Source organism: Geotrypetes seraphini, chromosome 6, assembly GCF_902459505.1.
Source record: "Geotrypetes seraphini chromosome 6, aGeoSer1.1, whole genome shotgun sequence".
In the NCBI taxonomy this organism is placed as follows: Eukaryota; Metazoa; Chordata; class Amphibia; order Gymnophiona; family Dermophiidae; genus Geotrypetes; species Geotrypetes seraphini.
The window spans coordinates 5428653-5443250 of record NC_047089.1 but is presented as its reverse complement, the minus strand read 5'-3'; the positions used below and the strand labels follow the sequence as shown (position 1 = coordinate 5443250).

Sequence of the window (14598 nt, the reverse complement as noted above, 5' to 3'; positions counted from 1 at the left end):
TTTCCTAATTGAATATTTTAGGTATCACCATTGAAGAAGCAACAGGCAATCAAGAAATCTCTTTTTTTGGGGGGATGTCCCTTCCATTGAAATAATTAACTGCAAATGTTTCCGAAACTACGATATTAGTTGGCTCCTCTATTAAAGGTCTGCTCTTCTCAGCAATCACCCCCTATGTTACTCAAGACAAAGAACTTTTAATCTGCCGATCACCATGTCAAAGTCTAACATCACAATTACCAATCCTGACACATTCATTCTTGTAGGAGTCCCAGGGTTGGATTCCTCCCAGTTTTGGTTCCCCATTCCTTTCAGTGCAATGTATGTTATCTGTCTTATAGGAAACATTTTACTTCTTGTTATTATAAAAACAGATTCCAGCCTACACACCCCCATGTATTATTTCCTTTCCTTATTAGCCCTGAATGATATGTTTATTACCACAGCAACAATTCCTAAAATGGTGGGAATCTACTGGTTTAAGAACCCAGAAATTAATTTCACTGCCTGCCTCGTTCAAATGTATTTTATCCACAGCATCACAGCCTTTGGGTCTGGTATCCTTTCAGCTATGGCCATAGACAGGTACATCGCTATATGTCATCCTCTAAGATATGCAACCATTTTAAGCAATCCGAGAATAGGCAAAATAGTCATGGCTATATTATTGAGAGCATTAGGCATCCTTTTGCCTCATCCAATCTTACTGCAAAGATTGTCATACTGCAAAACCAATGTGATTCCCCATTCCTACTGTGAGTTCATGTCAATCGCAAAGATCTCCTGTTCAGACCTATCTGGGACTAGTGCATACGGCCTGTTTGTCGTGACTTCAGTTGTAGGGGTAGATGTGACTTTGATCATGGTATCTTATGTCATGATTCTCAGGACTGTGCTAAACCTTCCATCAACGGGAAAGAGACTCAAAGCACTTAGTACCTGTGGCTCCCATTTGTGTGTCATCTTACTTACTTATACTCCGGCACTTATTTCTTTTTTAATGCTCAGGTTTGCCAGGAACTCTCCTAAATACATTCAACCTCTCATGGCCAACGTCTACTTGTTCTGTCCGCCCATGCTGAACCCCTTTGTTTACAGTGTGAGAACAAAGCAAATTCGCCAAAGAATACTGTTTGCAATTAAATGGGAAAAGAGACTCTAACACATCCAACAGGTTATACATTAAGGCCCAGATTCTATAAATGATGCCTGAAGTTAGGTGCCTAGATTGACGCTTCTAGCCGATCTACGCACCTAATAATAGGTTTAATAGGTGCTGATGACTGACCATTAGCACCTTGTAATTGTCTATGTAAATTGCAGTCAATTGGATGGTAGGCACCTAAAAAAGCAGGCATGGTTAGGGGGAAGATCATGGGGTACCACTGGGCATGATTCTATAAAGAATGAATAACTTTTATCGAAACACACTTAAGCAACACCTTCCAGGCGCCTCTGTGTTAGGCATCATTTGTAGAATTGGGCCATAAATGCCTGATGATTTAGGATTTTCTCTAATGAAAGCTTCAGCATATACGAAGGGCTCCGTTATTTCACCTTCCTCGTAGGCAATTTGGGAAGGGAATCAAAGTGTGCTCCTGCACAATTTGCACCGTCTTGGGTAGAAAACTGATTGGTGTGAAATAAGTCACTCGGCAGACCTAAACATGCCTCCAGGATACTCACTTTATACTGTGAATAAAAATCATTTATTGCTAGTCCAATTGTTTATTCTTTTCATTTTATCTTTAATTTCATCAGTCCTCTCTCCCTTGCTGGGATGTGGATAAACCTTTTGGACCGTTGTACTTCACATGGTCTGTTATTCCAAAGCTCTTTGGTGAGACAAGAGATTGCGGACATGCTGGCCTTTGGGGAGCTGAGGGGCCAAGAGTAATGTGTCACACGTGAGGTCCCCAAAATATTGGGGGGTGCTTGGGCACCCCAGTGCTAGCACTTATGCCCCTATGCATCACTTGCCGACCAACACCTCCCCCCCCAAGCTCTGATATCAGGCCTCCTAAAGCAGGAGAAGCAACGGCAGTGGACGGCCTAAAGAGGAAATGCTTAGGACAGGCTTTTCGCTGCCAGAGCGCTGCCACTCCTATTTTAGGAGGCATGAAGGTATGCGGGGAGGAGAGTTAGTCACTGAATCAGCGAGACCGATTTTTAAAGAAAATACATCGACTCAAATCAGCGAATCAGGCATTACTACTCGGCATGTAAACTTCTAATGGATCAAACGGTGACTAGTCTCAGAAATAAAAGTGATAATTATATGCACAAAGAAAGAGCAAAGCAAGCTGTGGTACGTCTCAGTCATGAGCTCAAAAGACATCATTCTCCAGACACGAATAAATGAATTAAGCAAAGCAGTAAATGGCCTCAAAGTGACAGAAGACAGCACACCGAATGCCATTATTTATCCCTATTTACTCTGGGCTCCTTTTACTAAGGTGTGCTAGTGTTTTTGGTGCACGCAGGAAATTACCGCGCGCTACACTGCTCAATGCTGGCGTTAAGGTCTAGTGCACGCGGCAATGTAGTATGCACTATTCTGCGCGTTAAAACCCGCAGTAAAAACTCCTTAGTAAAAGGAGCCCTCTGTATTACCCGTTTAATGCCATCTTTAGATCTGCCTCGTTGTATTGTAGGAACAAGCATCTGTTATTTGAATGTTCTAGAGCAGGGGGACCCACACTTTTTGGGCTTGCGAGCTACTTTTAAAATGACCAAGTCAAAATGATCTACCAACAATAAAATTTTTAAAAAACACAAAGCCCGCTGTACGCAGAGAAAATGTGAATTATCATTCATATTCCGGGGTTTTTTTTTTTCAAAGAGGTCAAGGCAGATGACTTTATGCAATGTCACCTTAGGAACAACTATACAAAAATAGACAAATATACCCCCTCCCCTTTTACTAAACGGCGATAGCGATTTTTAGCGCAGGGAGCTGTGCTGAATGCCCCTCGCAGATCCCGACGCTCATTAGCTCCCTGCACTAAAAACCGCTATTGCGGTTTAGTAAAAGGGGGCCATAGTGCAAAATATAGACAGCAGATATCAATTCTCAAAACGGACACATTATGATCACTAAATTGAAAATAAAATCATTTTTCCTACCTTTGTTGTCTGGTGATTTCATAAGTGTCCGGTTGCACTTTCTTCTTCTGACTGTGCATCAAATCTTTCTTCCCTTCTTTCAGCCTGTATGCTTCCTCTCCTTCAGACTTCATTCCCTCCCCCAACTTTTTCTTCCTCTCTCCCTGCCCTTTCTTTCTCCCTGCCTCCCTTTCTTTTTTTTCTCTCTTCATGTCCCCTTTCTTTCTTCCTATTTCCCTTCTTTCCTTCTGTCTCTCTGCCTGCCCCCTTTCTTTCTTTCTCCCTGCCCTCCCAAGCCACTGCCGCCGCTGCCATCAGGTATCAGGCCCCAAACCTGCCGCCGCCCCAAGCTCTCCCTGCTTTCCTGCGTCGGGCCGACCAGCATTCCTCTCCTCGACGTCAATTCTGCCTTTGGAGAAGAAGTTCCGGCCCAGCCAGGCAGCAATTGGCTGGCCCGAACTTCCTTTCCGACGGTATAATTGACATTGGGGAGAGGAAGGCTGATCGGCCCGGTAGATCGCCAAGGCAAAGTGAGTCTATCACGGAGCCCGGGATGTGCTCTGCGATTGACTCACTTTGCCTTGGCGATCTGCTGGTCAATCGCGATCGACCTATTGGGCACCTCTGTTCTAAAGAGTGATTTTTAGGCGCTTCAGTGGTATTATGCCATCATGGTATTATATCTTTGTTATCTGAATGTTCTTCCATGTCGTCTGTTATGTTATTCCTTAACATATTTTGACATTTATCATATTTCTCTTCTTTGATTCTTCTCCAAGGCTGTTAAATGTGTACATTTTTTATACTGTTTCATGTCAGTCTTATCATTAGGTTTCAGTTTATGATTTCCAAGGTTGCCTCAAGTTTCAAGTTTAATTAAAAATTTTTATACCGCCTAATCAGCCTTCTAGGCGGTTTACAAAGTCATAGAAGAAAACAATAGTTAAAATACAAATTTAAAAGGACAGGGGACAACAGACTTTTAGAGACATAAAACCATAACAAGTGGAAACGAGAGGATAATAGGCAGGAACTACAATTTCAAAGATAAAAGATAACAGTTTAAGGGAAAAACCAATAGGAGGGTTAATAAAAATAAAATCATTCTAAGTCGCCCTTAAAAGGGCAGTTAAGTTTCAAAGGCATCGTTAAAAAGAAAGGTCTTAAGCTTTGCCTTGAATTGATTAAGAACTGATTCATTGCGTAAGTAAGTTGGAATGCTATTCCAAAGAGAAGGCGCAGTCGCCGAAAAGATAGAAGATCTCTTTGTATTTATGTATCTTAGTGACGGAACAGAGAGAAGATTATGAGCTGACGATCGAAGAGCCTTAGAAGGGTTGTATGGGATAAGAAGATTATTAATGAATTCTGGTTGGTTCTTTTGTTGGATTTTGAAAGTTAACAAAAGTATTTTATAGGTGATTCTATGTTCTGCTGGTAACCAGTGAGTTTTATGTATGAGGATGATTTGAAAAGTTTGGTAAAAAAGCAAATTAAACAACGTAGAATCCATCGAGGACTACACACTTAGGGCATTAACGCGCTGAATAGTGCGCGCTAAATTGCCACGTGTGCTAGACGCTAACACCAGCATTGAGCTGGCGTTAGTTCTAGCCGCGTAGTGCGGATTTAGCACGTGCTAAAATGCTGCGTGCGCTAAAACCCCTAACGCAACTTAGTACAAGGAGCCCTTAGTCCAGCACGTTTCCCGTTTTGATGTTCATAGGAAAAACAGCTCACCAAAAAAAATGGGAAACGCGCTGGACTAACCCCCCTCCTTCACTAACGCATAGCGTGGGTTTTAGTGCCGGCAGGGGCGGTAACTGCTCCGACATTCGTAGGAATTCTTTGAGCGCCAGAGCACTTACCGCCGCTAAAACCCACGCTACGCGCTAGTAAAGGAGGGGGTAAGTGTATAGCCCTCCAAGGAGACGATGACGCTTAGCTTGCTTTTTTACCCAACCACCCTCGTATTGCATTTATGCTTTTATTTAGTCATTTTACTATTCTTACACTATTAACAAAACTGTACATTTTACGTTAAACTGCGCCTACTGTCCACTGCCTTGGGTGAATCTCTTCATAAAGGTGGTTAATAAATCTCAATAAATGAATAGAATTGCTAAGGTGATCTTTCTCAGTTTGCTATCAAGAAGAGAAATGAGACACATTGAAAAGCATTTGTCAGAATATAAGCTCTCCGTTTTGGACGTGCTCTTTGGTACCCAACATGCATAAAATTTAGCCATAATTAGCCCATCCGTGATGATGTCAACCTCCGTGCAAAGGGGGTTGATCATGATCCATCGAACAAATATGGATGGGTAAAGAACAAGATGAACCACAGCCAAGCCTCTCTCACACAGACCTGAATTTTTAAAAAGAGAACGACCTCAGATGGTGGATAATGAAATGCGTTTTTGCTTGTCAACTATCGAGCCACATTTTGAGTTAATTTGCACTCAAAAACAAGCACATCCATCACATTGATTAGCAATTCGTTTATCTACTCTAGTTTCACCGTTGTTACAATTACCCATACATAGCTTAAAGAACTTTAAATAAATAACTCTCAAATTAAATCTTTTGTTAGTTTTGCAATTTTATAATTTCAGTTATAAAGAGCTGTTATAGACATTTGCTCCATTTAGTGTTCCGGAGCAAAAAAAAGTTTGAGACACTGCCGTAGTGGGTAAAATCAGCTCCAGATTCTGAGGCTCTTTTTCCGTAGATTGCCATAATAACTCAACAAGAGCTGTATTTCACATTTCTCTTTTGCTATATCCACGTGGGTTCTTTGATATTAGTATTTGATACTTGGTAACCACGGGTTGTTATTTCATTGTATTCTATAATATGTCCCAGGTTTGGCACGTTTTGACGAAAACATCTATTTCCCCTCATTCACAGCTTATCTAAAATGGCACTTCACCTGTCTCTTATGGTCTTCTGTTTCTGTGGTGGTCCAGGATCAGAATGGGTTACAAGATTACATACTTAGAACATTCAGTGGAATGCGGTTTCAGTTGCAGGTGATTAATACATGACGCAAAGATCGAATAGAGGTTTATCTACAAGGAATAAGGAATTTGAGAAAGAGAAGCTATAAGGGTAGGGTGTAGGGATAACGCTAGGTATTTTGTTTCTATTCGCCTTTAACACATCATTTCGGATTACAGCTAATTCCAGGGTTGATAGAAGGTAGACACAAGCTACATATGAGTAGTGGTTTCCATACAAGGAAGTTAAGAAATTAGCAGGAGAAGATACGTGGCTGGAAGCATAAGTATGACAAAAGCTAAATTGTTTCTGATTGCTTATGCAGGTTTAGGATTGCTGCTGATTCCAGACTTAATGGCTACTATGGAAATTTCCTCATTGAGTGGATTGGTCCGAGGGAATTAAGTAAACAGATAGAGGGGCATTTTTGATAGTGTGTCTAAGTTTGACTTTGGATGTTTCCTGCAAGACATCCAAATATTGGGCTGGTGAAACATCCTTTTTAAAAAACTGCTAGATGTCTAAAAAATTTTTCCTGAGAGTGTCCTATTTGGACAGGTTGACCTATAGGATGTCTAACTTTTTTGGCCATTTTCGAATCCCAAAATGTCCATGTTCAAAACATCCTAATCCAGACCATTTGGACCTGGGAGGGGCCAGCATAGTAATGGATTGGCCATATAGACATCCCAACAGAGCAATGGGACAGGTTAAAGATCACTGCTGTGAACGTCACTGAAAGGATGTCAGATGTATATCTAATCTAATCTAATTGTGCGTCGCTCAAAACTATATATGCTCAAGGCGACTGTAAAGAGAGGTAAGAGGGGAGAGAGAGGAGGTGGATAGATAAGAGGGAGAGGAAGGGAAGAGAAAAAGAGAGGAGAGAGGAGGAAGGGAGGAAGGGAAAGGAAGAGAGGAGAGGGTGAAGGAGATTAAGTATCGAACAGATGGGTTTTCAGTTTTCTTCTGAAGATGATGTGGCAAGGTTCAGTGCTGGTCTTTTCTGTAAGGCCATTCCAAGTTTTGACTCCTAGGAAGGTAAGCATGGAGTGGAAAACTCATTTATAGTGAAGAGTATATCTCACCATAACCCTTTATAATATATGGTGAGCCCCCCAAAAACTCCTCCCAAACTTACTATACCCACCTGTGTTTCACCCCAATAGCCCATATGGATGTAGGTGGCACTTATATGGCAGTATAGTAGGGTTTGGGTGGGCTTATACTTAATGCAATGGATGGACTTATACTTAATGCGATGGATGTTGTGCCTTATGGGCCTGGGTCCTCCTCTCTATGGTTCAATAGCCCCTCCACAGGGTAACTCTACACACTTGATGCTCTATTAGGCTTCCCCCTACCAGATGCTGCTGTTCTCATTTTTATGTGCTGGAAGAGGGTCAGTGAGCACTGGAAGAGTGTGGGGGTGTTTTACCTCAATGCATGAAGTGGTCATATGGTCAGTTTGAGGACCTTTGTGACCCTTAGATGCTTCTAAAACAGGTCTAGTTCTGAATGCCTAAGTTCTGTCCAGGACATCTTGGAAAATGTTTGATTATTGCTGCAAGATGCCCAAGTCTAACCAGCCCGTATGCACGCTCAACGCCCACCCACAACGTACCTCCACCATGTCCATCTCAAGCGCTGGACACACAAAAGATGGGACACCTTCCTAGACATCCAGAAGGGTGGTTTTGATTAACGGCATTTGGACGTCCTAGCGATTAGGACGTCCAAGTGCCGATTTAGGACACTTTTTGGATTATGAGCCCCATAGGTTTTCACTGCTTTCCTGAAGTTTAGGAATGAATTGAGTGAGCAGATTGGTTGAAGGGTTTGCTTCCAGAGTGTGCGTATGAACTTCTGCATGTAATAGCGAGAGGCCAGGCGGGACTGTCAGGCATTTTTCTTCATGCGATCTTAGAGGGCGGTTACGTGTTCAGGTTGGGAGCTTGTCTTGCTTGAATTATTATTACCATTACAATTAGATATTTACATGCCATTAAAAAGATAGATAATGATTTTTGGTGAGTTTCTGAGGAGGAAACATGTTCTGAATGATCTTAGACTTTGAGAAGCTCTTAATATAATACAATGGGGAATTTTGTTATGATTTATTTTGGTGGTAAAGGAAAAAAAAATTAAGTAGTGTAACTAGACCCAAGATGATGGAAGATCTATTGGGATTCTTTACCATACAGAAACATTTAATTCTCAGTACATACTCTTAACGTGAGGGATATCTTTGTGAGGTAACATCATATTTAATCTCGAGGTTAGTTGCTAATCCAGAAGGGGAGAAGGATGAGATGTTTCAGAGTATATAAATAAAATGCAAACATTATATTATGGTTGAGGCTGCACTGAAGGCTGACTTCAATGTATGCTTTGTGCAGAATCCACCCTGAAGATGCATAACCCCCTAGACATCTAAGCTACTGTCTAAGGTAAGAGCATTGGTGACAGATTGTCTTATTTTTGTCATTGCATGCATTTGGATGAGTGAAAAAGGTTTAATAAAATTTCCCCTCCCCCTCCCTGCGTATATTGACTGGAATATGCTTATTTGCATCATTGAGAATTCAGTCACATGTAAATCTCAGTTGCCTAAGCAGAATTCTCTCGAGACCTCGGAAACTGCCCAGACTCCGAATTGCCCGGAGCTTCTGCTTCAGATGTTTAGAAGTTAAGCTATAAATGATCACGCGTTTATTAGAGAGAGAGATTTCTACATACAGTTCTTCAAAATGCCACTCCAACCTTGTCAACGCTAATATCTGATCTGAGCTGGGACATAATTCTGGTGAGTTATTGTTTGGAAACCTTATTAATTATAAGTAATTCTTAAAAATAAGATGACAAGGTCATATCAATGATTACTTTCATTCAGGTAGTCTGATAGTTCAACTCTCCTACACAATACACTAGTTTCTCCAATTTGCATATCATTTTACTCCAGGCCATGGGACATCAGTGAACGTGTCATTACAAGTCTCTATTCCTAGATGTTAGAGGATCATAAAATGTAAGTCAGAACACAAAGCAAAGGTGAAATTCAGCAACTGCAGACAAGAAGAAGGAGAGTTCTTCAATTTTAGGACTTTTTTCCTTACCTGAGTTTTTATGAATTTATGCTATAATTAGATTGTTTTCAGGTTATTGCAGTCTAATGTTGGGGACCTATATAGCAGCGAAAGATTTCTATAGCTAGCAAAACTAATTTCTGGTGTGCTAAGAGCAGATAGAGTAGCTGGTTTTAAGAAGGGTTTGGACAATTTCCTGGAGGAAAAGTCCATAGACTGTTATTGAGAAAGACATGGGGGAAGCCACTGCTTGCCCTGGATCGGTAGCATGGAATGTTGCTTTCATTGGGGTTCCGGAATCTTGCTATTCTTTGAGATGCTGGAATGTTGCTTCTCTTTGGGTTTTGGCCAGGTACTAGGGACCTAGATTGGCCACCGTGAGAATGGGCTACTGGGCTTGATGGGCCATTGGTCTGACTCACCAAGGCTATTCTTATGTTCTAACATGTGCCAAGTATAGGCCATTGTGACATCACTGCTGAGGTTGGCTCTGAGGCACTGTGGAATGAGGCATTATGACATCACAATCTCAGCTCTGGAATGTTGCTTTCATCGGGGTTCTGGAATCTTGCTATTCTTTGAGATGCTGGAATGTTTCTACTCTTTGGGTTTTGACCAGGTACTGGTGACCTGGATTGGCCACCGTGAGAGCGGGCTACTGGGCTTGGACCATTGGTCTGACCCAGTATGGCTGTTCTTATGTTCTTAATCACAGAATCACGGCTTCAGAAAAACTTAGGCATTGGTAATGTACACCAGGGTTATAGAGGCCTATATTACTGGCGCCCAAGTTTGACTGAGAATCGTGGCTAATGGTGCCTAAGGTGATATCTACCTCTAACCACATCTATGTTGATCTTAAGCGCCATTAGACACCATGCTTAGATTTTAAAAAATAAGCTTTTAATCGGTTTTTACGGTTTGTGCGGTCAATTACCACACTGATTAAAACCAATTAAAGCAGTTAAGTTAAGCAGTGGTAGGGCTCCAACCGCCATTTCTAGAATCCAGGCCATGGTGCCTCTTCTCTTGAGAGGATGGGTGAGAGCGGTGCTTAGTTTGTTGTGTAAGGGAAGCGCATTGTCAAAGCGACCAGCAGCTCCTTATCTGGTCCTGTTCAGACCTTTATCTTTCTGTTTGTACCATGCTGCCTGTAAGCATTTTTCAGAAGAGATAAATTGCAAAGTTAGTAGAGCTCGGACTTTTTTCCCCCTGTATATTGAGCATCACTATAGAATTTACATTTCCTTCTGTTAAATTATGTCGTTACAAAAGATTTCTGGAGAGAACTCTCTCTTTTCAAGCTGCTAAAATGAACGGTTGGTTCGGTAAAATTATGTTGGGATCTTCTTCTTATCTTGATTTTAGAACTATTTTAAAAATTTGTATCGTAACTGCTTTTCTGTTTTAAAAAATTCCACTCTTCTTTTATGTAATGTATCACCTTTTAAATTGCATTTTTACTGTACGATCGGTTCTTATTTGCTGTAAACCGTTCAGAACTATTCTTTTAAATTGTACTTTCCTTTTAAATCATATTCTCCACTGTAGGATCAGTTCCTGTTTATTGTACATTGCTTAGAATTATATTTTCTTTTTAAATTATATTCTTCACTGTATGACTAGTTCTTATTTGTTGTAAACCACCAAGAACCATTTTTAGTTAGACGGTACATAAAAAATAAAATTATTATTATTATTATTATATGTAGTACTAAAAATAGCACTTTGAGGCTTTCAAAAATATATTTGTGAGACTGGGAGCCACTCAATTCAACTAGTGATGCATTAGCAACGAATATACACAGCTGAGGATGGGTTGACTTGTTTCTACATTTCAAAGAATTCTAGAAGGTGCCACAGCCTTCGATTAGTTTATTGGAAAAAAAAAAACCCTCACAAAAAACCTTGGTTCACCCAAGTAATTGTAAGGATACAGTATAGTTTAATATCCAAGTTCCAAGTTTATTCATTTCTTGTTATACTTTCTATCCCAGGTATCTAGACGGTTTACAATAGATATTAAAAAAAAGAAAAATAAAAAGAAGAGAAGAAAAATCTAAAAATATTAAGGAGGGGGAGGACAGACTAGACGTACTGGAAACCTGGGGAAGGGAAGTAAAGAATATAGGAACATAGGAGCATATTGGAAATAGAACATAAGAATTGCCGCTGCTGGGTCAGACCAGTGGTCCATCGTGTCCAGCAGTCCGCTCACGCTGCGACCCCCAAGTCAAAGACCAGTGCTCAAAATGAGTCCAGCCTCACCTGTGTACGTTCCAGTTTAGCAGGAACTTGTCCAACTTTGTCTTGAATCCCTGGAGAGTGTTTTCCACTATAAAAGTCTCCAGAAGAGCGTTCCAGTTGTCTACCACTCTCTGGGTGAAGAAGAACTTCCTCACATTTGTACTGAATCTATCCCCTTTCAGCTTTAGAGAGTGCCCTCTCGTTCTCCCTACCTTGGAGAGGGTGAACAATCTGTCTTTATCTGCTAAGTCTATTCTCTTCAGTACCTTGAATGTTTCATAGAAAACATAGAAACATAGAACATGACGGCAGAAAAGGGCCACGGCCCATCTAGTCTGCCCACACTAATGGCCCACCCCCTAACTACCTCCATGAAGAAATCCCACATGCCAATCCCATCTTTTCTTAAAATCTGGCACGCTGCCGGCCTCAATTACCTGTTGTGGAAGATTATTTCAGCGATCAACCACCCTTTCGGTGAAGAAATAATTACTGGTGTCGCCATGAAATTTCCCACCCCTGATTTTCAACGGATGCTCTCTTGTTGCCTTGGGACCTTTAAGGAAACAAGAGGGCATCCGTTGAAAATCGATCATGTCCCCTCTCAATCTTCTCTGTTCGAGGGAGAAGAGGCCCAGTTTCTCTAATCTTTCGCTGTATGACAACTCCTCCAGCCCCTTAACCATCTTAGTCACTCTTCTTTGGACCCTTTTGAGTAGTACCGTGTCCTTCTTCATGTACGGCGACCAGTGCTGGACACAGTACTCCAGGTGAGGGCGCACCATGGCCCAGTACAGCGGCATGATAACCTTCTCCGATCTGTTCGTGATCGCCTTCTTTATCATTCCTAGCATTCTGTTCGTCCTTTTCGCCGCTGCCGCACATTGTGTGGATGACTTCATCAACTTGTCGATCAGAACTCTCAAGTCTCTTTCCTGTATTCATGCATGAGATTTTTGTCACCTACCATGCATCACTATACACTTATCCAGGTTGAACCTCATCTGCCATGTTGATGCCCATTCCTCAAGCCTGATTATGTCACGTTGCAGATCTTCACAATCCCCCTGTGTCCTCACTACTCTGAATAACTTTATATCATCCGCAAATTTAATCACCTCACTTGTTGTACAAATGTCCACATCGTTTATAAAGATGTTGAAGAGCACAGGTCCAAGCACTGAGCCCTGTGGCACCCCACTGGTGAGTGGTATAATGGGCTATGATTATGTTCATGTTATATAGCAAAAAAAGTTTCTAATTGCAAAGTTTGTATTATTTTCTGTAAATTAGAAAGAGAAAAAATACTGAGTAAAAACTTTTTGAGGACCTCAAGAATTTGACAAAACATTTAGGACTTTCAAGAATATTCTAGAAGTTTATTAAAGCCCCTAATCTCTTTTCCTAACTGCTTTACTATTTCTTTCTTTGTAGAGTATGACAAGCTTTCCTGTTGCTCCGAAGGACCTCCCACGCCCATCATGACACTGCGGAATATGACCAGCCTCCAAATGTCTTCTTTTCTCCTGATAGGTATTCCTGGCCTGGAGGATTTCCACTTCTCTATCGCCTTCCCTTTCTGTTTCATGTACACTGTAGCACTCGTGGGGAACTTCACAATCCTGTTCATTATCAAAACTGAGCAGAGCCTCCACGAGCCCATGCATCTATTCCTTGCCATGCTAGCCATCACTGACCTCATCTTGTCCACGTGCACCATTCCTAAAATGCTGGGCATCTTCTGGTTCAGCTCCAAAGAAATTTGTCTCGAGACATGTCTGATCCAGATGTTCTTTATTCACTCATTTTCGGCCATGGAGTCGGGGATTTTGCTAGCCATGGCCTTCGATCGTTACGTTGCCATTTGCTATCCTTTGAGACATTCAACTATCCTGACAAGCCAAACCATAATCAAAATAGCACTCGTGATTGCAACAAGAGGGGTCACCCTGGTGATGCCGTTCACTTTTCTAGTGAAAAGATTGCATCTGTGTAAAACCAACATTATTTACCATACTTACTGTGAACACATGGCTCTGGTGAAGCTCGCTTGTGAAGATGCGACTGTTAACATTGTCTATGGCCTTTTCGTAGCTCTGTTTGTGGTGGGGTTTGATATAGTTTTCATTGCTCTGTCTTATATTATGATTCTCAAGTCTGTCTTGAACCTTCCATCCAACCAGGCTCGATTCAAGGCCTTCAGCACTTGTGGCTCCCACATCTGTGTCATTCTGATGTTCTACATCCCTGGGCTTTTCACTTTCTTAACACACAGATTTGGTCACCATATTGCTCCCAGTATCCACATTCTACTGGCAAACAGCTACCTCCTCGTTCCACCCATGATGAATCCTATAGTCTATGGGGTGAAAACACAGCAGATTCGGACCAGGGTCCTCAAGGTGCTCCTGTGGCATAGGATCTGAACTCAGCCATGAGTTTTTTTCTTCTTTCAGTAGAAAGTTTAATTTAGTGGAATGTTCCATGTCAAAGAATTAATCATTTCACAATGTACTTTTTGCTGATAATTCAGGGATTCCTAATTTAAAAAATTAGACCAATTAGGGTTGCTACATTTGTTCAAGAAAGAAAAATCACATGTGGCCCCGCCCTGTTCTACCCAAGACTCATCTCCCCCCCCCAAGCATCTTCTCTTCTCCTTCCCGGAGTCTAGACCGCATCTGGAGGGCCTCTGAGTGTGCATGGATGTGAATGGGCTCATGTGTGTGATATCATCGCATCACATGCATGCATGCTTGGAGACCCTCAGATGTGGTCCCGAGCTCAGAGCCTTCCAAAACCTGGAGAAACTGCCAGATTTTGAAAATCCATCCGAACACCTGGACAGCCCTCTAAGAAGAGAACATGTCTGGGTTTTCCTAGATGCCTGGTAATCCTAGACTGAATGATTTTGAGCCAATCTCCTTGCTCGTTTTATCTAATTGGAGCTGAGGCAATTATTCAGAGAGTCGTTTGGAAGAGAAATAGCATTTCTGAGCTCTCGTTTCCAGATTTTCTCACTTTCTGTCTGAAGATGAATCAAAGCAAAGGCCACAGTAATCCCCAAAGCCATAACATAATGAGATCCCCCCTCCCCCCATCCATTAGATCACTAGACAAACTATGGAACTTCAAGAAGGCCGTGAAAACCTTCCTCTTT

At 41.6% G+C, this 14598-nt stretch overlaps 2 protein-coding genes across 2 annotated transcripts; both read left to right on the top strand.

Moving 5' to 3' along the window:
• The first annotated feature begins 214 nt into the window (after nucleotides 1–214).
• LOC117362327 (olfactory receptor 52E2-like) lies at nucleotides 215–1162 on the top strand. Its single transcript, XM_033948557.1, has one exon. The coding sequence runs from the start codon at nucleotides 215–217 to the stop codon at nucleotides 1160–1162; it is 948 nt and encodes a 315-aa protein (XP_033804448.1).
• An 11757-nt stretch (nucleotides 1163–12919) lies between these two features.
• On the top strand, nucleotides 12920–13864 carry LOC117362442 (olfactory receptor 52R1-like). Its single transcript, XM_033948807.1, has one exon. It carries the CDS (start codon nucleotides 12920–12922, stop codon nucleotides 13862–13864), a length of 945 nt encoding a protein of 314 aa, XP_033804698.1.
• The last annotated feature ends 734 nt before the right edge of the window (nucleotides 13865–14598 follow it).

Coding starts and splice junctions, on each gene's coding strand:
- LOC117362327 (XM_033948557.1), top strand. CDS start 215: ATGTCAAAGTCTAACATCACAATTACCAATCCTGACACATTCATTCTT.
- LOC117362442 (XM_033948807.1), top strand. CDS start 12,920: ATGACACTGCGGAATATGACCAGCCTCCAAATGTCTTCTTTTCTCCTG.